Source organism: Rhinolophus sinicus, chromosome 18, assembly GCF_057876585.1.
Source record: "Rhinolophus sinicus isolate RSI-liver-muscle chromosome 18, RSI-T2T, whole genome shotgun sequence".
In the NCBI taxonomy this organism is placed as follows: Eukaryota; Metazoa; Chordata; class Mammalia; order Chiroptera; family Rhinolophidae; genus Rhinolophus; species Rhinolophus sinicus.
In genome coordinates, this window is record NC_142518.1 from 12,862,039 (window position 1) to 12,886,267 (window position 24,229).

The following is a 24,229-nucleotide window of genomic DNA, read 5'->3' on the forward strand; positions in this document are numbered from 1 at the left end:
ATCAAATTTTGTTCCCGATTAGCTAATCATGCCTTATGTTCCTACAGTTAAGGTGGCCTTCTAGTACATAAGAATGATACACCAAATAATTGCTCACATCAAATGTCGTAAAATGTTGAAGTCTTTTAAAGAAAGAAGTCTCAGTGCAGGAAGAAATTGCTAAGTAAAAACAGACAAAATATAGAAAGGTCATTATAAATTGCTAACAAGTTTCAAAATCAAATCCTTAAAACAATGGCTGTGCTTGTTGCTGCTGCTGTTTTCAATAAAATAGTATTTATAAGCCAAAAAAGAGGAGGGAAGAGGAAAATCCCTGGTGTACATTTTTATTAACTAAAGAACAGCATTTGTGAGCAAGAAGAGAGGGCAGAACAATGAGGAACAGCCCCCAACAAGGGGTCGGCTGAAATTTCCAGGGCTGGATTGGAGAGTGCAAACATGCACAACCCCTGGATTAGCTACCCATTTGTGTGTTCATTTGTTCATTGTTTCTAGAAATGTCCCTGTTGGATATATAATTTTTTAGTCTAAATATTATGTCATTTCCCCTGTAACATGTTCTCATTTTGCTGTATGGATTCTTTCTTTGTGATAAAGGGTTTGTACATTCTTTTCTGCTTTGGAAAGAACCACTTGGGATTAGAATAAAGAAATAGTTAGTGAAAAGAGACCATCAAAACCCCCGTCCCTACCACCACCACCACCATCACCAGGGAGCTGGGCAAATAGATTAGGGAATGACTGTTTTAGATCTCCAAAGAGAGGAATTTGAAGGATTCTTCTAGCATTCCTTGTTAGCTAGAACCATAATATTTTCAACCACTGCCATCGTGATTTCACTGAGCTTCGTCCGTCCGGGCTCATCTTAATAACTTTGTATTAATCACTGTGAGAAATACTCTTTACGTTACACAGGGAGAGGTTGCATAGTCATTCAACTACACAAGCATGAACTGGGAAGGAAACACACGGCAGATTTTTCTTCCAGAAATTCTGGCAGCCTGCTTCTATCACTTTTAAGTATATAAGTTAAATATCTGAATATCTGGGTTGGTGAAATAACTCAAAATCTAGTTCCTTCCCTTTGGAGGGAAAGAAAAGTGACTTTTCATTTTCATGTCTGTTTGGTGCAGCATCTTTTAGCTACTGGTGTCCATCACAAACACTATCCCGTTAAATGACCGTGTCACGCTCAAAACATCAGGTGACACTCTTGGGCAGTACAACCCATATGTCGTCTGCATATTGGGACCCGTTCATGAAGGGCTCATTACTGGTACACAGAGAGATAAGTGCAGAAATTGTGTGTGTTGGGAGACGTTTATAGCAGGGTGCACTGGTTCGACTTCCAGACATGTGGCCAGTGGACTTGTCTAGGTGAACAGGGCATAGATCCATCTCGGTCTATCAAATGCCCTCGCTGAAGCCCAGGTGGAACACTGCATGCATGCAAAGTCATGTACAGCAGGACCAGGTATCTGTCTACTGGAGAACAGAAATAAAAGTAAACTTCACCATAGACAGTTTGAGAAGCACAGTTCTGTTGTTCACATCTGAACCTTCTCTTTCATCACTTCTGTAGATGTATGTACGTATACGTTCGTATACATGCACACTAAAGTGGATGTTTTTCCTTCACGATGAAAAAGAACAAAGCCTCCTCAAATTTGCTTTGGCCAGTCATGTAATTGTCCACTTTTGTGTAATTTACCTTAATATTCCAGCACAGATCAGAGCAGATCTGTGGACTATTTTTATTGATTTTTAATTCACATTCACATGTACAGTGCTTACTCTATGTGGCAGGAATTGCTCTAAGGGTTTCATGAGAGTCATTCATTAATCACATTTATCTCCTTCTCTTCAACTTTTGGCAGCTTTACTTCACAACACAAAAGGCAGAACACACTGGTTCTGCCAAAAGAGGTCTGCCGTGTGGTGACTGGCTGAATGAGCAAAGCAAAACACCATTTCTGGCATGGACTTTCATGACAAATTTTATTTCTTTGAACCACACAATGAAGAAATGGTTTATTGGTTTCCAATGACCCACTCAGAAAAAGCAATAACCATAAGAGGCTGACATCTCCACGGGAAGCCATCTTACACCATCCAGAGGCCCAGAGATACTGGTACAAATACATATGCCATGACAAATGCTACTGATCCCTTCTCTGCACGCATGGTTCATGCACCCATGTCACACAAATGATAGAGGCACAAAGCAAACAAGAAAGCGCTAGGGGCTGGCAATGGGAATGTTCTTGGAGCACAAACCAAGGAGACGGCACTTATCTTAGGCAAATAAGTCCATGTCCTTGGATCAGAAATTCACAGACACTTGGCAGAAGCATGAGCAGCTCAGAAAAGTGCAGCTGCATCAAGAAACACAAGTACCCAGATCTTATCTTTATAATTGTCTCCTGCTGTTAAGGTCACTCACTGTAATAGCGTCTGTGGCCCTCCGTCTTTCCAGGTGCAGCTCGGTACAGAATTGTCCCTTCAAAGGTAGTCTTTCCTGACAGTGAATGAGAGAAGAGAAGGGGAGAGAAAAACAAGAGAAGGGGGGGAAGGGGGAGCAAATGATGGCAAAAGAAGGAAGAGGAAGAGTCTTTAACTGAACTTGCCTTCAATGAATCCACTGCAAGAACTTCATCCACAAAATTAATTAGAGACCATTAGGCAGGATTTCAGCAATGCTACAGAATGAGTCCAAAGTCCCCATGCAACCATGATACACAATTATGAGCACCCAGAACTGGGGCTTGCCTCTGCACTGGCATGTAGATTATGCTCAATTTAAACTTGGAAGCCATTTCGACATTATAACTCAAGAATAGGAAAATCTAAATTAACCAGAAGGAATGCAATTAGTTGGATTCCTTAATTAACTCAATTGTACAGCACAGTCTTCTCTTTGGAGAATATGACCCGAGCGTAATATAGATTCAGGCCCATCATCCTTTATCTTCTACCCCTAGAGCCTTGTATGATACAAACTTATATTCATGACTGCAAGATTGACTAAGATTCCATGACTAAACAAGGCATGGAATTCTCTGTAAAAGATTTGGATCACCCTCAGTACCTTTAATCAAGAAAATGTATTAATACACCAGAAGGGGGTTTTCACCAATGAGGTCTGAAACCAAGAGTGGCAACCATGTCAATATAAGGGTTTTTCTGCTTATCATCAAGGACATCAGAAAAACCCTATTTCTTGAAACATCTTAATTGAGGTTTTGCCAGATCAGTCATGAGACTGTACTAAGCATGAGGACATAGACTCACCCGGTGTCAAATGTCAAATTATCTCTTTTGTTGTTGTTACAAATAGAGGTTATCAATAGCATAAGACTGGACACACAGCTAAAACCCAAATCTCTCTGGAACCATGAGTAAGTACATAGAACACACAGATACGGTACTACTTTGAGTGTACACACACACACACACACACACACACACACACACATACACACGCGCACACATAAGTACATTTGTACGCCCTACAGAGAGTACCACCAGCAGGTAAATTCATTTGTTAAAGGCAAACTCAATTAATAAATGCATCACTCTAAATTACCCAAGAAATAAGTTCTGTTATGGCTTGTGAGCTACATATCAGTCATATAACTTCACTGTAAGTCTGAGGGATGAAAAGGCAGGCTACTTTTACAGAAAGACAGAGAGTGGAATTGAGACGGAAGAGAGCAACTTGTCTCACGTCTTAGAAATACTCATTTGGAAAATGGGAAACCCCAACAGGAACCATGGTGAGAGCTTCTGGGCCATGTCACTCATAATACATGAAGGCATTGTGAAAGATCAGACCAACAACTTAAACGGAATCAGGTATTTCTAATTTCCATGTATTAAAGGTACGGTGGTACACCCCTTGTTTTGAAATCTGCCCTTTTTGGCAGATGTACTCCATCCAATTAAGGCAAAAACTTAAGATATTCAAATCACTGGCTACTTCAGAATAATCCAAAGAAACAATAAAAGTGTTTCAATATTCTTGTTAGACTTGCAGCTCTTGAGGACTTTGATGACAAAAGAAGAGCAAGTAACAGTGGCTAGTTTACATCTGGGCCAATTTTTATCCTGCTTAACTTCAGTCACTAAGGCAACACTATTCCGAAGGAATGCAGTTATTTTGTGAGCTAGGCACCCCAAAACTGAACAGTCGCGGTCCTTTCAGTGTCAGAAAAAGTAAGTGTAAGAAAAAGAAGTCAGTATTTTGATAAAGTTCCTTCAGGTACAACAGAGCCTCTCTGTGTTCTTCCCCAGGACCAAGTCAGATCAGTGAGGCAGACCGTGGCCCTGAATGGCCAAGCGTTTCTGCAAAACTGGCAGCAAGGCGACTGGAGATGGAGGCTGGCTGAGGATGGGTGAGGACACATACTTTCTGCCTAAAGAGCAAAAGAGATGTGCCACTGGAAAGTTCATGAATGTGACTGCTGTTTATTTTATTGGGAAAAATACTCTATGGTCACTATTAAATATTAGCACTTAAAGGCAGCAAATACTGGAAAAGGAAAGAATTTTAAAATTTCAACACAAAATCATGTTTATGCTCGCATCTAATTTTACGTGAAATTCTGTTTTATCAATTTGCTAATTGCTCTTCACTGCTAATAGAATGTCACATGCAAAACAAATGTCATTTAATATTAAAAAGAAAAAAAAATCTAGTGTCACCACAGAGTAGGCAAGGGGCACTGAGCAATCCGTTTCTTACCGCTAATAAAATACAGTATTTGTATATTATGGGAGTGGTTTGCCCTAAGTTTTAAAAGGCCATCTCCATCTTTGTCTTAGCTTGACAAGTCACTAAAGTATCAGTACCTAAAATTCAAAACTACAGAATTAGGAAAATAAGAAAGTCGATTCAAACTGAAATCTTACCGTTATTAATGGTTATAGAAAGAAAATGCAAATTTTCTCTCTCTGAAAATTATGGGAAATAACTGAAAATGTCTCTGTAGCTAAAAGATGGTTTCTGTAAAAAAAAAAAAAAAACCTGCCAGAAATAACTTTCAGTTTTTCAATTATTTTAGAATCTAAGAAATTAAGTAATATCCAAAAGATATTAGAAACAGAAAAGACAATGTGAAAATATATACATATATATATATATACATACATATATAATCCCTATAGGACTGTTGTTGAATTTAAATTTTATATATATGTATATATATATAATTCAAATTCAATTATATATATATGTGTGTATATATATATATACACACACACACACACACACACACACACACATATATATATATATATATATATATATATATATATGTAATTCAAATTCAACAATAGGCATATCAGGGTTTCTTTGCCTCTAAGTTTAAATACATCTTATAGATTCAGGATATTCTCTGATTATAACTTGATATAATAATATATCAATATAATTTATAATTAGTTCTATTCCACATTTAGTCAATACTAGCATGTGTGAAATTGTAACTGAAAAGGTAATTAATTAATCATGATCTGTGATAAGAAATAAGCTAAACTGCACTCAGATTTGAAATTTTTCAGGTGTTCTGTGAGGGGGTGAACTACAGGCCATAATGGAGGCAATACCAATGTGTGTAGAAGGCCTGCATATAATCGTGGCCTCATCACTCATAAGCCAGACCACACCCAGGACTTAATTTCATTGGGCTATAGTGCTCTCATCTGACACCAGGCTAAATGATCTCTAAATTCCTTTCCATCCCTAACATAAGATTCTGCTTGAACTATTATTGCAACCACTTAGATGTTTTATTTCTTAAAAACCTAATTTACTCAATTTTTTTTCACTATTTACCTGTTACATGGGATCCCATTTCATTCTTTTTTTTTTTTTTTAAAAATCCTTTTTGGCACCACTTTGCAAGCCCTAATGAATAAGCAGATCTGGGTGATAATCATCAGTGGCTGCTGACATTCAAAAAGAAAGACAGCCAGACATTATGAGCCTCCAGATAGACTATCTATTACCACTTATGAAGCAGTTTTGAACTATATGTATCAAACCTGAATTTAATCAGGCCCTTAGATCTAATAAATTTATAGGAATATAGAGTAAATGACACAGCAGAGAAGAAATCAGCAAAAGTATACAGTGGGAAACTAATGGACAACGGACCTCAGTTTCTTAAGGAAAAAAAGGAAGCATGGAGGAGAAAAGTAGATTCAAAGAGACTTGAGACATATCAACAAATCACAATGTATGTATCTTCTTTGGATGCAGGTTCAAACTAACAAACTGTATTAAAAATAGAAGACTACTGGGGGAAAGTGAACACTGACCATATGTTTAATTATATGGAGGAATTGCCATTATTTTTTTGGTGTGATAACAGTATTTTAAGACACCCTTTTATTGATACATATTGAAATACAGTCATGTGTCTCTTAACAACGGGGGTATGTTCTGAGAAATGTGTGTTTAGGTAATTTTGTCATTGTGCGAACATCATGCAGTGCACTTAACCACAAACCTACTGCACACCTAGGCTGTAACTTATTGCTCCTAGGCTACAAGCCTGCACAGCATGTTACTCTACCAAATACTGTAGGCAGCTGTAACACAATGGTAAGTATTTGTGTATCTAAACATAGAAAATGTATGGTAGAAATACGGTGTAAAAGATAAAAATGGTCCACCTGTATAGGGCCCTTTGCATGAACGGATTTGCGGGACTGGAAGTTGGTCTGGGGGAGTCAGCGAGTGAGTGGCGAGTGGATGTGAAGCCTAGGACATCACTGTCCCCTGCTGTCGAATTCACAAATACCGTCCCACAAGCCCACCCCTTGCTTCCTTCCGACAGGGTCAGAAATAGAACATCCAAGTCATCGATGCTGCTCCATGAACAGGGATATGGGTGGACTGATTGGAAATACAGAGGAGAAACTGGCTGGGTGAGGCATAGGTCACCATAATAGTTAGTGACTGCCAGGCGGGAATGAAAGGTGGCCCGAGGATCAGCAGGAATAAGAAATCAAGATGGAAAGCTAAAGGAACATAGGGGGTTGTCATGGCAACGTGGCTTTGGCTACAGCACGTTGGATCAGTGGCCAGATTAAGGAACTTTCTGGTAGTCATAAAAAAGAGGGTACTTAACATGGAGAGGGTTTAGAACTCAGGACTCAATATTTGGACTTTGGAAATTTATTTTTAGCTCCACTGACCCTGTCTGGCACAAAGGGCTCCCTCTGGCATTGAACTGATGGAAGAAATAAAACTTATCTATGCTTTACATCATTACAACCTGTACAGGCACAGGCTGGCTCCACCCTACCACAGAAAGCTTTTACTCAAGTGGCCGTGGCACTTAACACTTGTTAGGGGAGCTCCTGTGGACTTGCGCCCTTGTACAGGGTCTTGGGTCCCCAACAAAGATTTTACAGCAATGTCCTCTGAAGATCATCAGCTAGATCTGGGAGGGCTGTGGCGCCCTCTGAATATGTAGCAGTGGGGGGACAAGCTCCTCTGTGCTAAACAGGTCAGTGGATGACAGACTGGGAGGTAATCTGTACACTCAAAATTGATGTGTTGTGAGTGAGAGGGAGTCTATTGCCAAACCCCACAGATATTGTTCCCGTCAGAGAAAAAAATTCCTCCTGAACCACATATCCTTCCCTTTCTTACTGGAAAGTCAGCTCCATTATAAACCTATGGGACCAACGTCATACAGGGGGTCCCTCGTTGACTGAAATACCATTGTGCGGTGCATGACTGTATTTATGGATAAAATTATATGCTACCTGGGTTTGCTTCAAAACAATATGGGGGAAGATTGTGTAGTGGTATAATTACAATGAATTGGCCATAGGTTGATATTTGCTGAAGTTGGGTAAAGGGTACACAGGGCTTCATTATATAAGTCTCTCGACTTGTGTATATGTTAGAAATTTTAGGTAATAAAAAGCTTATTAAACATCTTTTCGAAAAGCACCATTAAGGTTTCATAAACTCTATGAAAGGAAAAGATGTTTTCAAATTTCAATATGCAGCAAAAAGTATCTGCTACTACATGACAATAAATTTTCTTATCTGAGATAAATGTTTAAGTCAACATATCAACCAATACAATTGTTGTAACTCTTTCCTTGATAGATTAGATTATCCTGAACAAAGAACTAAAGTTTATGCATTTTCATAATCAACCACTATAATATAAAAATGCATCAGGGTAAAGGAAAACCAAGTTCAGCAATTTGCACCTGTCATTCAAAGGTAAAAATCAGAGTAAGAAAGGACTCAGCAAGCATTTATTGAACACCTATCATGTGTCAAGCTGTCACGGCACACTTTTTTATAAATATAATGCAATATTTCTTCTATTGCATTCACCCATTGGTTGAAAAAACTCAACTGACTATCCTCAAATACTTTCTGGAAGCAGAAATGTGAAGAGCAAAAATACCAAATAAGTATGTGCACATACCAGAGTATAAGTGTGTGAGTGTGTGTATGTGTGTGTAGCAAAGCGATATATAAGGAGACACTGTACACAAAGTTTTCTTCATATGTACCAAGACACAGATTTTATCTGTCTTAAAAACTTCACCCTAATGTCTGCTAGCATTTAAATTAAGAGAATTTTTATATGTCACTAGGATCTCTAAAAATTACCAAAATGGCACAAACATTAGGAGTTTAACTTACTCCCAGAGCCCTTTACTAATTAAACAATCTCTGTGAAAAGTAACTGTAATTTATGAAGAATACTAGTGGTCTGCTCGAACAAAGACCTTGATTAAATACAGATTAGCTCATACCACGGTAAAAAGCTAGATGTCTTTTGTGCGTTATCTATAGTTGTCTTTCTCAGTTCTATGATAAAAGTAAATATGCATTACTATAGTTACACAATATGTTATCCCAGGGGGAGACTGGGTGAAGGGTACATAGGAACTCCCTGAAGTTTTTTAGATAAGTTACTGTGAACCCATGAATATTTCAAAAGTTGTTTTTTTAAGTAAACCACATCAAAACTACTAACACCATTCTCTGGGGGGTGGGGGAGGCGGGTAGGGAATAAGCAGATTCATTCTAAAACCAGAGGTTCCACCTAGACAAGTCCTACCAGTATACATAATTTCTGCACATGGCCTCATCTGATTATATAAACTTGACCATCAGAGTAAATGGCTACTAAACACCCTGTCACAACACTGAGAGATGCTATTTCTTTCTGTTTTAGGGGATTATTTTGATTTAGCAAGCTACAAGAACATTATTATCACATCAGCTTTCTATGAAGCACTTTGCAACCATCATTATCCCCACATCCCCATGGGACTAGCCTCTCCACCTTTATATCCCACTGTTCTTCAGACACCTGGCTAGCAGAGCACCTGGGGCATGTTCTTGGACTTCTGCTGATCTGTGCACCCCCTTTCTGCAATGTGAGCAGATTGAAGGTGGGGACCCTGTCTGGTTTGTTTCTGTCCATCTTCAGTTCCTTGGTAACAACAGGCTATAAAAAGCTTAAATGAATGAATGAATGAATGAATGAATGAATAGAAGAAAAGGGGGAGAGAAGGAAGGATGGATGGATGAATATGGACAGACAGATGGAGAGGTGGATAGATAGGCCCTCTTCTCCTTAACTGTATATACGGAAGATTAAAAAAGCCATGTAGTTCTTACCAGAAGCGTCTATCCTTGTTAGGAGACCATGCATCTCCAGAACCTCAAAACTCCCTCAACAAGGGACAGATTCCGGGCTAACTAAACATGGCTGCTGAAACTAATGGGCTCTCCTGGTCCTAAAATGGAAGGCTTTTAATTGACTAAGTGTTGGGGAGGGCCGTCTCTACAAGAGAAGCAGCCCCTTGTAAGCAAGTAAAGGAAGGCTAAGGACTGGGGAGACCATTCCATTCAGCCTCCTAACCTCCTGCCCCAGGAATTCCAGCACCGTGGATTTCGAGCTGAGCAGGGTCAAACATCCACATTATTGACCTGGAGCAAGAGGAGAGTTTATTTCAATAGCTCCAAAAATATAAAAGGCATCACTTCTCTGATCCTCCAGCTATGAGAGCACAGCTATCATGGCAGGATACCAAGAGATCAGAGTTCTCCCAAGGTTGTCTAATACCTCCCTAGATCTCCTTTTCTGCACCAGTAGAGGAATCCCAAAATAATTTCCAAATGCTGACAATGCTTCAGTGAACATGGTACCAGTTGTTATGTAAGCAGCCTCAAAATTACTAACTGGTTATGTCCCAAGAGTTTACCATGATTAACAATGAGAATGACCATTTTTGGAGGGTCTTCTATGGGTGAGGTGGTTTATATACGAGGTAGGACAATTAAGTGCGTGAACTCATCCTAGAAAAAGTGCTACACACCTCATTGCTGAATATCACTATGGTCACCTTCGAAGTACTCCCCTTGGGAAGCTATGCACTGATGCCAGCACCTAGTCCACCCTTCAAAGCAATTTTGGAACTCTTTTTCTGGAATGGCCATCAGAGCTGTCATCGTAGTACCCTTGATGTCCTGAATGTCATCAAAATGTCCTCCTTTCAATATTTATCTTTGGGTAAAGAAAGAAGTCTCCAGGGGCCAAATCAGGTGAGTAGGGAGGGTGTTCCAATACAGTTATTTGTTTACTGGCTAAAAACTCCCTCACAGACAGTGCTGTGTGAGCTGGTGCATTGTCGTGATGCCAGAGCCATGAATTGGTGGCGAAAAGTTCAGGTTGTCTAACTTTTTCATGCAGCCTTTTCAGCACTTCCAAATAGTAAACTTGGTTAACTGTTTGTCCACTTGGTACAAATTCATCATGAATAATCCCTCTGATATCAAAAAAGGTTAGCAACATTGTTGCAACAAGTTCATGAACTTACTTGTCGACCTCATATATTATTGCTATTGGAACTCATAACGCACTTCACCACGGAAATAGTGGTCTAACAACCCAATTTGTTCCTCCCTTCAAAAAAGCCCATTTAATCCACAACATTCCTGAGGTATACTATTGTTATTGCAGGACCCAACTACCCGATGCAATACGACTCTAGTGTACAAAGGGAGGCACCAGGCAGTTAGAAGTCTAACATACAGTTTGGGAGCTATAATAACTCCCCCTATCATGGGCTGAAGAACACTTTCTGCCCTCCTGGTTGTACTCATCAGCTGGGCCATGTTAGCAGAGAACCCCCTTGCCCCAAGCCAGAGAAGACAGCAGGAGGCCCAAGATGCAGGAGGTCATTTGCTCCAAAATCATCTCTTATCCTTCCTACCATAGACCATAGGATAGAACGGGGTTCAGGGGTGGGGGGCTGCATCTCAGGCTTAGGCAGTAGAGGGAAAGAATATAGCTGAAGCCCCTGAGCCAACCAGCCAGCACTGCTGCTTCTATGTATGATGGGCTGTATGAGCCACAGACGCTGACACACCAAGTGAAGGAGGTCACCTGAGCACGTCTCCGGAAATGGTTTTACCTCCAAATCGGGACTCTGTCCAATCATAATACTGGTTAAATAAAAGAAACAACTACCTTGAGAACAGTCCTCAAGTCTGATTTTTCCAACTGGAAAGAAAAGTTGTTTAAGAATTATTTGGACAGGACAGAGCTGTCCTCTTCTTGTTGGAAAGGGAAGTGAACACCCCAGGTAATGCCGCACTATGACACAGTCAAGCCTTTTACGACATTCATGCCAATGACCTTGGCTCAAGACTGCACAAGATACACAAGACGCCCACGCAGGAAGTTGGGTTAGTGACTGGGAGAATAAAGCTTCCCGGTCCTGACCTTTTGCTCCATGAGCTGGAAAGGGCAGCAGAGAAGCTGGAGGGAGGAGAGCTTCAGGCCCTGGAGAAAGAAAGACTTGGAGTTCGTTCTCACCATCGCAGAGAAAACACGCATGTTCACCCAGGGTGGGGCTGGGCTCTCAGCTGTCTTGCCATACTTTTAAGGGAACTGGCATGCACTTGTACTGAACACAGCACTTCTCCCCAACAATGATTTGTGTGTGTGTGTGTGTGTGTGTGTGTGTGTGTGCGCGCCTGCAGGCACCATTCTTCCCCAAGTTCCTCAAGGCATGCTGAGAAATACAGCAATCTCGTTTGCCTATAAAATAATTATCGACTTGCAGTGAGTAACACTTTAGAAGTACATGGAGGCACAGCAACATGGGCCAACCACGGCAGAGTATTACCATGGCATGAAGGCTGATGGTCACCTAATCAGAGACGTACAGGGTATACGTCTGCACACACAAAAAGATGTGCATGTCACACCTGTACAATGATAAACCTACCAAATTGCATCGGTTAAGGCAAAACCAAGAAAACACTAGTGAGCTTTTGTCACAGCTGCTTGGCATAGGCTACAGAGCAGAGGGGAAGCTGGAGCTGCGCCCACCGGTGCCCCCACCCCCTTCCGCGTGGTGGATGTCCTTACTTGACTTGGAGAGCTGCTCATCCTGGGAAATGCTGAGGTCATCTGACTCCCCCGACAGCTCCTTGATGAAGTTGGAAGGAAACATCCCAGTCTTTCCATTGAGAACACCTTCCCACCATCCTTCTTCCACCTGCACAGGTGCAAACAGAAGAACAGAAAGACAGGGAGGAGGTTAGATGCGTCACTTCCCAGTTCCCTCTCCCATCTGTGGGCGCACAGTGCAGAGCCTACACAGGGAGAGCTGGAGGACCCAAAGTTTACTGTTAACAGGCAACGAGAAAGCAGACCTCATAGGGTCTTGAGATTCAGATTGAGGAATGGGGGGTTTAACCTGGGGGCCATAGATGCAAGTGGAAAATAATTAACACTCTATTTTCATTAACCTCAAACTGAAATTTGGTATTTCCTTTGATTACAAATGTCAGTAACATACCACAATAATCCTAGAAGGACCTGTGCCTCATCACCAAACACATCACAGATATTTTCATATCACATCATAGATGCCATGGGTATCTCACAATATCATTTGTGCTCATTGCTACTCTGAAGTGGTGGTAGTTATCAGACCTGCTGGGAGACCTTGTTATTTAATGTATCAATAAGAAATTACTTATTACTTATAAGTAGTTACACGTAGATTACTATATCAAAATTTGCTTTTAAAATAGCTTGATAGCTACTTCATTATAAATGGTTCTCCTTGTAATCTTATGTTTTATTTTATGCATTTAAAACCATTATTTAACAACTGAGAATGGCTTCCCCAGACTACCTAAACTAACCAGACGCCTACCAAAAACAGTTAGGAATCCCCAGGCTAAGAACTCAATCTGAAGGTAGCAGGACTCCCTGCGGGTTTCTGAACAGTTCTAAATTACCCTGAGATGAACTGAAATAGGGTGAAGGGAGGGAGGGAGGGCAGCCTGACTGTAGTCATCTGGGTGGGGGAGTGAAGGATGGATCTGGGGGGGGCAGTGAAAATGGAGAAGGCAGGTGTAGATCTGAAGCCTTCTGAGGTATGAGCTGATCTTTAGCACGCAATTAACTGGGACAAGCCAGAGAAGGTTAAAAAAGTCATGGCAAGATTTTGTGATAGAGCTACTAACAGAAGGCCAGAAGTAAAAATAGGAAGTTGGCCTCTTAGAGGAAAATAACAGGGCATTTAGAAGATAAGCAAGTCTTAAGTTACCGGTAGTGTGATATAACAGAAAGAGACCTACAACCTCCGGAATTATTTTTTTAACCACATGTATCTATTACCTACTCAAATCAATAAATACAATTTAAAAGCTAAAATAATTAAAACAAAAAAGAAAACAATATTAGAGTCAAAAGCCCAGTCCAAATCCTCTCCTGAAACTTAGCAGTTGTATGACTTTATTCAAATTTCTGACCAAACTGAATGCTGATTTTCCTATCTGTACGAGGGGGATAATTAATACACTCGATTGGTGTTAGAGGTAGATGTATTATGATTCTACACTAAGGGCTAGGGACACAGAACCGTACAGGACATGTCCTTTTTCTCCCTCAACGAGTTGATGACATATCAAGGTAGAAAGGGCACATGGTTTAAAGAGTGGGGTGGGTAGGTGTCACTAAAAACTAGCAATGCAACGTAAATAGATGAGAAAATGCCATGACTCAGCACAAACCAAACTTGTTACCCAAAGTCAAAGTCACTGAGATCCGCGATGCTAAAGGAAGACTTTGAGAAAAAAAGAAATCAAAATTAATGTTGGCCTTAAAGAGTAGAAAAGACAGATAAAAGTAGCCGAGGGGGTATAAGACATTCCGGAAAGGGGGAAGCTGCTAGAGCCTATGGCATGGAAACAATCAGAATGGTGTTTAGAGCATTTGTTACGGAACGCATGGAATACAGACTTGCAGAGTGGTGATTATATCTGTGTGATCACAGAATCTTCCAGAAAGAATCCAGACAACAGCATCTGTGCACAACGGTCCCAATGACTATTCAATACCAAATCATGGCATTTAACAGCACTTCAGTTGAAATCGTTCTATGTTTCTATGCCAACTCAACTGATATGTATTATTCTTTCAAGGAGCTTTTTATAGGATTAGAATGGTTAGGAAGACTCACCATGAGCCTGAATATAAATAGTCACGGGATTTGTAGCGTGGGGTCCTTTGTGCTTATCCTGAATGAGGAAGCATAAAATGACCTTCTTTCTCCCGCAACCACAGGACAGGAGGGAAAAACCAAGGGCACGGACCACAAATGAGCAGTCCCTGGCGTAACCGACAGCACAGGGCAGCTGGGCCAATTCCATTTGATTCAGTGTGACAGTATCTAAAAGGTTCCCGTTCCCAGTAATAAGCGGCTCCAGCCAGATCCCTGAAGGAAGTGCTCCTGATTTATGGGATCGGCGGGCTGCTGCTGGGAAAACAGGGGCATCTTCACCTCACCACACCCCCAGATGTCTGTATCACTGTCACAGCACAGTCTGAGAGGAGTGGCCAACAGGGAAATGACAGAGGTCAATCATTAGCCATGGGACGAGCAGAGGGGCAGACAATGACACCACTGCTCATTGCCTGGAGGGTCACTTCTCATTGCAGGCGCCATGGGCAGGGGCGTCTGGCCCCAGTACCAGTGAGAGCGCTTCAGTACTATTTCTTCCTATAGCCTGCTGCTTTGGTTGCAAGATTCAGGCTGGAGATAGGAGAAAATGATCCTCACCCTCACACTATCCCTCTTCAGAGATATTCTAGTTCAACTTCCTGTGTACAATTGAGGACAGTAAAGCCCAGAGTGAGTTCATTCATTCATTCATCAGTTCATTCATTTAAAGAGTAAAGCGTAGTCCATTGCACTATGAATGAATGAATGAACAGCACCGAAATCACTGGGGAAAATCCTCCATAGGGGCCTATGAAGCCCTGATTCCTTCACAATAGGATTTTCCCTTCCTGTGAGGAGCAAAAGGGACAAGAGATCCTGACTCTATTGGCCACTGTTCTTAATTAGGTACTGCCACGCCTAGGTCTGTGTACCCCACTCAATTCCACCAATATTTAATGATACTACACTGCCCGAGGACCTCAGGACAGATTGATTGGTGAACAAAACTGACAAAGATCAAATTCAGATACAGAGAACAGACTGGTGGTTGCCAGAGGCAGGGGGTGGGGGTGGGCGAAATGGATGAAGGTGATCAAAAGGAACAAACTTCCAGTTCTAAGATAAATAAATCCTGAGGTTGTAATGTGCAGCGTGGTGACAATAATTAACAATGCTGTGTTGCGTATTTGAAAGTTGCTAAGAGAATCGATCTTAAAGTTCTCATCACAAGAAAAAAGTATTTGTAACTATGTATGGTGATGGATGTCAACTCAACTCATTGTGGTCATTTTGCAATATATACCTGTATCAAATCATTGTGCTATACACCTAAAACTAAGATAATGTTATATGTCAATTATATTTCAATTAAAAAAAGTATTCAGAAATAATTAAATGAGAATTTCAATAGTGGTCCTTTGTCCTACCTGTGAGAAGGGAAAGCATTTTGAAATTTGTAAAACACTAGAGAAATATTAAGATACTTCTTTAAAGTTTTTTTAAATTGAGGTATAATTCATATAAATGCACAGATCTTAACACTACAAGTCGATCCATTTTCACAAATGCATACACCCATGTAACCCACACCTCTATTAACATACAGAGCATTTCTATCATTCCAGAAAATTTCCTCGTGCCCCTTCCCAGTCAATCCAGCTCCAAGCAACCACTAATCTGACTTCTATTACCCATTATTGATTTTGCCTTTTCTAAAACTTCATGTAAATGTGCTAAGACATAGTTTTACTTTTTGAATATTGCTGAAAAAAATTGTTTCTAAAGAACATTTTTCTATTAGTGGAATTAGTGAAAAAACATATTTTTAAGGAAACCACTTCCTGAAGAGACAAACACCTACATTATTTTCCATTTTAGTTGCTTTAAATAACCATCCTTGTTGATTTGCGGACATGGAAAGCTGGTTGTACCAAATATAAACAAGTGTTATCTAGGTCCTAAATGCCTGGGCCAATATTTTCCCCCAATTCCTGTGTAGTTCATTGTCTGATTACCTCTTTCTGGCAGGGCCAGAACAGTCCATACACACAGGACATTGATTTTTATTCCCTCATCTCATTCTTCTGGGAATAAGCCTATTCCACATGAGAGGGGCCCCTCAAAAGAAAAATATAGGAAAATTTAAAGGAAAATTATTTAAGAAAACGTATAGAATTTCTATTTAAGATTTAAGCAAATTCTGCCCAATGAGACAGAGCAACAGCCACGATTTTCCTCATAGTGGAAAGGGTTTCTGGTGGGGCCTGTATAGACATCCTTCCGCAACGCTTGGAAGTCCTGTCCTTCAAAACAGCTACAGGCTAGGCTATAGGTCCCCAAATTCCTAAATGACTCTGTGCTAAGGCTTTACTACCGTTCCAACTTGAAAATACAAGCAAATAGTAAATCAAGCCAGCAAGATACCATTTCTGATGAATCAAGATCCTGAAGTTTTGTCCAGTCACTAATCCCAGGTGAGAAAATTATCTGTGGGGATGCGTTGACCTTAAAAGCCCATATGTAAGAAACCTTTAAGTGGGGTATTCCTTTAAAAGTTCAGTGTGGACAACACTATAGCTTTGATCTCACCCGCATTTGATTGCATCTGTCTGCTCGGGGCTTCCTATGCTCCACACCCACCCCCGAAGGTTCGTTCGTAGGTCATCCCCAACTTCAGAGCAAGGCTGTACGAACACCCTGTCCTCCTTCCCCACACTAGCCCGGCTCTTTACACAGGCGGCCTGTGCTTGCTGGATTTATCCAAGTGCTTCTCACCTTCCACGTGCCCCTATTGAAACATCACCTATTCTAGGAAGCCTCTTCTTCCCCTTCACTGAGTAGCCCCCATCTTTAGGTGCTTCCAAAAGTCATCTCATTAACATAACAAAAGACACCTTGATCAGTCTCTTCACTTAGGAAATTCCAAGAGTTTTAGGAGCAATGTGCCAGAATCGGGCCAAAAACCCAACATATACTTCTTATTATAAATCACAATATCACATCTCCCCACCCAAACTGACAAAGGTTGTCTGATTGAGTTCAAATTTTGAAGGATTTCAACAGCCTATTTAACTCTAGCTGAGAGAGCCAAATTTCCTGCTATGGGTACAAGAAGGGAGCTGCATATGTTTCTTAGAAGTGCCAAGTTATTTCTTCTTTGCAAACTACTCGGCCAGGTGGGGCTTTAAGTCTGAAACTGCCGTCACTGGTTTCCAGCCAGCCAGACTGGAGACCACTGAGAAACCACCTCAAAAACTAACCAGAAAGAACCAATAAAAGCGAGAATCTCTGAACATTTCTTGAGTCACCACTAAGACAGACTAGTTGAGACCAAGCTCATTCTACACAAAAAGAAAAACAGCTCCTTTCTCAAGCTCTAGATGACACAAACAGGGAAACAAAAAGGCTTCAAGACGATTTTCAATAAAAAAACAAAAAATAGTAAGTCAAGCGAGTTTTGAAACTCCTGAGGCCCTCGAATGTCATTTCTTCTGGCAACCTTGTGGCTGCCCTCTGTTTTTCTTATAATCAGAACTTCTCCTGCATTTATCAGTCCTCTCCTCTCTGGACAAAAATGACACAAGTGTGCATTTACAATGATTTCTTTAAAAATACCCAGGTATTCAGCCGGCTGTTTTTCCTTTCGAACTGGTAGCTCAGTGCCGTTAGGTTCACAGTGATGAATCTAATGATGAGAGCAGAATCACTGCTCTCCAGTCAGGAGACAGAGGCATGGGGAGCGTTTTCTGGAACAACTTCACGTTGCCAACTCCACTCACCCCTGGACTGCCCCGCGCTCTCCATTCCCTCTCTAAGCCACCCTGCAGAGTCCTACCCAGGCTGAGCACTGGAGGCTGGTAGTCCAGTCCTGCCCAATGATAAGGTCAGCGCTCTGTCAACCCAAACGTGCTTAAGCCTGTGGCTCTCAACACTAGCCCACTATTTGGTTAAATAGTTCAAAATATGTAAGTGTGAATAGAGTTAGTGGTATGAAGGGCTAATTGTAAACGGTTTGAAGGTTAAAAAATGACTGCTGCCAAATTAGGTGTCGACAAGATAACAAAGAGATTGGGGGTGTCAGGCTGTAGAACTTTAGAAAGATTACATGTGCTAGTTGCTTCACAGTATGTGCATTTGTGTGCATAGCTTTGTAATTTTGTAGAATCAGGCTATTAATCAATCAGTAAGATTATAGCATATATGTGTATATATTCACATACACAATATGATATATTTTTATTAACCAATAGATTGATTGATTCAACAGTATTGCAAAGTATTGCCATGGTCTTACCTCAGTCGGTCCCTGTGATTTAAGAGTTTTTGTTTACTTGAGATTTTTGTTCATTTTGCTTTTAGTTTTCAGTGAAATTAGAGAATAGCTACCCATTGGCATTTATACAAAACCCATTACAAGAGAAAAGGGCAAATTTTATATTATACAGTGACAATGGCCCAAAATCTACACTACTACAAGTAAATTGGAACAATAGGGAAATTAATTTTTGATGATACAATTTTTAAAATATGGATTAAAAGGCCAACCTTTATGTTTAGTTTTACATAAATATCATAGGCTACATAGCCATTTTTCCTTTCTCCTGTTGAAGCAAGGCCAGAAGATTGAACTGACAGTGAGTGGAAAGGAAACTGGTCTTACAGGTGGTGGTGAACTTGGTTGTCATCTAGGCGAGGAGAATAACAGCCCTGCAATCACTCTTCTTTAGCCATCCATGCTTGCTTTCCCTACAGCCAACAGGTGTGAGAGTGGGCAATACTTCCCAGAAATTTATTAATAATTGTCCTTATCTTGACTTGTATTTCTTAAAACAACATTAAAGAAAAAATCATCTATGACAGAACCATTTTCCATTCTTGGTCCCTTTTGGTCTTTGATCATGCGCCATGGAGATATATTTTACATGACTGGATCCTAGTATACGCAATTTTGTGTTCTAATTTGTTCATTTATTTTGCAAAAAAATCTTTTCATACTTCCATTTATTCACTTACTTTATTCATCAAGCCTTTATTAAGGTATATATTTATTAGGTTTCAGGCACTATTCCAGGTACCACAAATAAGAATATAGATAAAAACCAGACCCCTGCTGTTAAAGAGCTCTCAGGTTGGCAGAATATAACATAATTACAATGCACAGTATTGTAATAAATACAGATGTAAAGGCCTCTGTGTTTACCATCTTAACGGCTTCACAGTCTTCTAGCTGGATAATATAACTTAATTCACATAACGATTCTTTCTTGATTACTTTTCATTATCACAACCATTGCTGCAACGAACACATCTCACGTGTTTTTTTTTCTGTCAACCATTTTCTGTGGATAAACTCCTAGGAGTGAGATTACTGGGTCAAAGCGTATTAGTTCAGATTTTTATAGCTCTTGACATGCCTTGCTAAATAGCTTCCAATTAGGATCATAAAGATATAAAAAGTCAAAAAAAAATGATACAAAAAAACACTTCTTCTAAGCCACGCCAACACTCTTACCACTAAATATTTTCTTACGATTTTCAAAAGCAGGGACCCATTATTATCTTAATTTGTATTTACTTAATTAATAGCAGGGCTGAACATTTTTATGTCCCCTTGTGTGTTTACAGTAGATTTATCTATCATTTATTATTGTTATAGTAGTTTCCTAATATATTTTCATATGTTACATACATAATAACTTTTTTTGCCATATTTATTGCAAAATTTTTCCTGTTTGTTGTTCTCTTTGTTTAGCTAAATTCACATCTAATCATACCAAAAATGTAACTCTTTTTTTAATTAGTCACTCATTATTTTTCCCTCTGGAATTTCTTCCATGGTTTCAGTCTTAGCAAATTTGTCCATCTGTAGTTACAAAATAATCACAGGGATGTAAAGTACAGCATAGGGAATATAGTCAATAATATTGTAATAACTATATATGGTGCCAGGTGGGTACTAGATTAATCAGGGGGATCACTGCATAAATTATATAAATGTCTCACCACTATGCTGTACACCTGAAACTAATATAAAATAATACTGAATGTCAACTGTAATTGAAAAAAAATAACTACAAAAAAGAAATTTGTCCTTTCACCATTGGCATAAATGCTCTACTCTGTTGCCCATTTGTTTTTCACTCGTTCAGCTTTCAAGAAATGTCTCCTATGTGTCCTGCTTGGCACCAGGGATAAAAAAAAGGATGACTGAATGACAAATTAACACAACTTATTATTATTATCCAAAACTGGGAAATGGGCAAAACGGGTTACTACATGTCTCCCCAGTGCCACCCTGGGAACCTTATTAACTAATTCCCTCGGCTCACGTATCTTTGTTTGACACACTATTTATTATTTACGAGGTTAGTTTACAACTCTGTTAGTGTGAATGTTAACTGGTAGGAAAGCAAAGGCGATGCAGATGATTCCTGTCAGAGAGCAATGAAAATAAATTTTGACCCTCAGAGACGCAAGTGACTTATCCCCTAGAAAAGATGACCTCAGAGGTTACAGCTTTATTGCCCAGTATGACGCTATACAATTTAGCATCTAACTTAAAAATCTTAATGAAGTATTTCTCTTTCAGTCATTATAAACATTTTGCTCTTTCACAATTTCCTTTGAGCCAGCCTTACCATCTTACAGATCCTCTCATTAATGAGTTAAAGGTTTTTTTATTTTTAAGATTTTTATTAAAATATAGCTAACATACATTATATTAGTTTCAGGTGTACACCATAGTTATTCAACATTTCTATACCTAAAGAAGTGATCACCGTAAGTCCAGCAACCATCTGACACCGTACAACGCTTTCACAATATTATTGATTATGGTCCCTAGGCTGTACATTGAAGCCCCATGACTTATTTGTTTTACATAAATAAATTTGTGTTTGGACCTGTTGTTCCCCTTCATCTTTCCCCCCCCCCTTTTTAAATCTTTCAGGCACTAAATAAAGTTTTGATGCATGCTCACTTTGTTTGTATGAGAATCAGAAAATCTGGCTACTAGCATAGGTCCAGCCACTCCATCGACATCATAGCTCACTTCCTCTCCTCCTTGACATCCAGCTTCCTGTTTTGTAAATCATGGGCTTCTGTAAGGTCGAATGGTATTCAGGAAACCAAAGCAATCAGGACACTGTATTTCTCTATACACATCCATGCATTGAATCAGGATGAATGATCAGATTCTAAGTCCGAAGCCCAGGCTCTCCCAGGCCCAAGGGAGTAGGGCCTGAGAAGCCCACGCTAGTGTCTTCTGGGACACTTCACCAGCAGGGCTGGCGCCGAGGAGCCAGGACCAAGCAGGAACAGGGAATGTGATACAGTGGAAAGTATATCTCCAGCCAGGTGGACCTGGCTTCAACCTTCAGCCCTGCCTCTTCTAGAGTCTCTTCAGCCTCATTCCTCATCTACAGAATAAAGTGGTTGTGACAGGTCAATGGACCAATACATAAAGTACCTTGTCACACCTGTCACATGTTGGGTCTTCTATAAATGTTACTTCTTTTCCTGCCCTCTGAATCCACATGTCCCCTGTGATGAATATTAAATCCATCCTCCAGCGATGGATCAAGGACACTTCTGGATACCCAGAGTCTACTAGCAATTAAAGCAGAGGAGAAAAGCTATGGCACTGGGTTGGAATTTCAGAGGTACCTAGTACACTGTGTCAGAAAGACATGGTTTTAAATGTCCCCACGTCTGCCCCCAACGGACTCGGTGGCATTCCTCTCTGGGAACCCATTTCCTGTAAGAAGAGACTCAACTACATGATATCCAACTTCGCTCTTTGAGTTTTAACATCCACCATGACAAAGCTAACCAGCCATGGGTGGGTTCTGACAGCCCACAAGAGGCCACCACACCCACCTGCCTGCCACACTTACCTCTCCTACCACCTCTATGATGTCACCGACTTTCAGCTCAAGTTCGTCATCATTCTGGGGTAGGTAGCTGAATGCCACCTGGCACCGGCGCCTCCGTCGCTCGCCTAAATAGGAAAAGCGAAATATTTAGATACAGCTCTTCTCTCAAAATTAGATTTTAAAGAGAGGCTTCCTAGGCATGCAGGCAAATTAAGCTGACTTGTCTCAAATATGCTGTCTGGGACATGGCTAGAGGCACGGCAGCCCTGGTCTCTCAGAGAGAGGCAGTAGAAAGCAGAGCAATGCTTCTTGGTCTTTTAAAAGCTGCTGGGTCAGAAAGGCATGGATATGAGAAACCGATCCGTTGGTGCAAAAGGCAAAACCCCACCCCGAAGCGCTGGAGCACAGTGTTGCCTTAAACGGTTTTCCATGGCTGGGGCTTTGTATTGCTGCTGTTGATTTTTAATGAAAGCTGATGTGATGTGGTAGAGTAAAAAGAATGGTCTGCTTCTAATGCTAGCAAAGCACAGTACATTTTCCCCCAATGTGCAAAGGAAAAGATAAAGTATCCTGGCCTTTTTCTCACTAATCATCACCCTTTCAACATACTGAAACTCAAGCCTGATAAGCAAAGGCTGATTAGATTTCAGCCTGCTCTTGGTGCCATGTCAAAGCCCCCACAGGGGCTCAACAAATCCACTTCTGTCCTCTTCCCTCTGTTCCCAGGGGACCCACTAGCAGGATCCCTGGGTGCTTACACAGAACCAACCCAGGCAAATCAAGACAAAAGCCAGGGCCGCACTTCACTTGCGGAAGACACTCAAGGTCATAGCATCTCACTCACCCAGTGTGGCCCAACTAGGAGGTTTTGACTTAGAGCTGGTTCAAATACAGACACAACTATCCACACCACAGACATACATTATAGGGAGAAAAATCATGCATGTGGTATGTGTGATGGGGGGGACAGGGAGGGGTGGGTACAGACAGACAGACAGCAGTGGAGGCCCAAGCTGGGGATCGGTAACTAGCAGAGAGGAACTGAGACCGGCATTGCTCAGAAGCTTATTGCTCAAGGCTGACCACCTCATGTCGTCCCTGTTGCCACATGGCCTAGAAAACCAAAGCAATCATCAACTTCAAGGAAACACATTTAGAAATGCTTACATTATTTTTGGACACTGTCTACAGGGATTCTTTTCCTTTTTCTAATCTTTTCTCTGAGAAAGCAAATTCCTGCAGGAGTGATCATGGGCCACATTAAGGCCCCCACGCAGCAGGACATCATACAGAGGGGAAGGGTTTTGCTACATCTGAGGTACCCACTGATCAATATTTTTCAAAAGCCAGTGGCCTAGTTCTCTCTTCATTTTTCTCTGCCTGAAACTCACTAAGGAAGAACAGAGTTGAATAGAGGGAAGAGGGCAGAACTTCAGAATCAATATCTTGTCTAATCACATCTTTGGCAACTACACAAACATACTCCACCCCTTTGTGCAAAATCGCCAACTGCCTGGTCTTGATGAGAACAAATGCAGAGCTCTCCGGACAATTCCCCGGTGCTAACTGCATTGTGAGCAGGCGGAATAGGGCAACCCAAGGAGAGCCTGGCTGTCGCAGGGACAGAGGGCCCACCCAACTGGCTTTTCTCAGATGGGAAGTCAGGAAGAGTGGTACCCCAGTGCAAAGAACTCCACCACTATTCCACGGCTTCCAACACAATGGAAGACCAGTCAAGCACTATGCATCATAAAGGATACAGAATTCTCATTCTAGCTAAGAAAGTCTAGGTGATGAGGTGATTTTGGCAACCATAACCCGAGCCCTGTGACTCC

The 24,229-nt window shown here is 40.8% G+C and overlaps 1 protein-coding gene across 7 annotated transcripts in view; it reads right to left on the minus strand.

Moving 5' to 3' along the window:
• Nucleotides 1-24,229, minus strand: part of SH3KBP1 (SH3 domain containing kinase binding protein 1) — a 321,649-nt gene that overhangs the window by 144,613 nt on the left and 152,807 nt on the right. For 3 of the 7 annotated variants that reach the window (XM_074323349.2, XM_019755427.3, XM_074323348.2), the window contains 4 exons: nucleotides 22,416-22,519; nucleotides 12,432-12,561; nucleotides 11,781-11,840; nucleotides 2,444-2,518 (listed from right to left, as the gene is read on the minus strand). In XM_074323349.2, the coding sequence (XP_074179450.2) occupies nucleotides 2,444-2,518; nucleotides 11,781-11,840; nucleotides 12,432-12,561; nucleotides 22,416-22,519 (369 nt within the window). The remainder of the gene's footprint in view (nucleotides 1-2,443; nucleotides 2,519-11,780; nucleotides 11,841-12,431; nucleotides 12,562-22,415; nucleotides 22,520-24,229) is intronic. The other 4 variants (XM_019755429.3, XM_019755430.3, XM_074323347.2 and 1 more) reach the window with 3 other exon arrangements.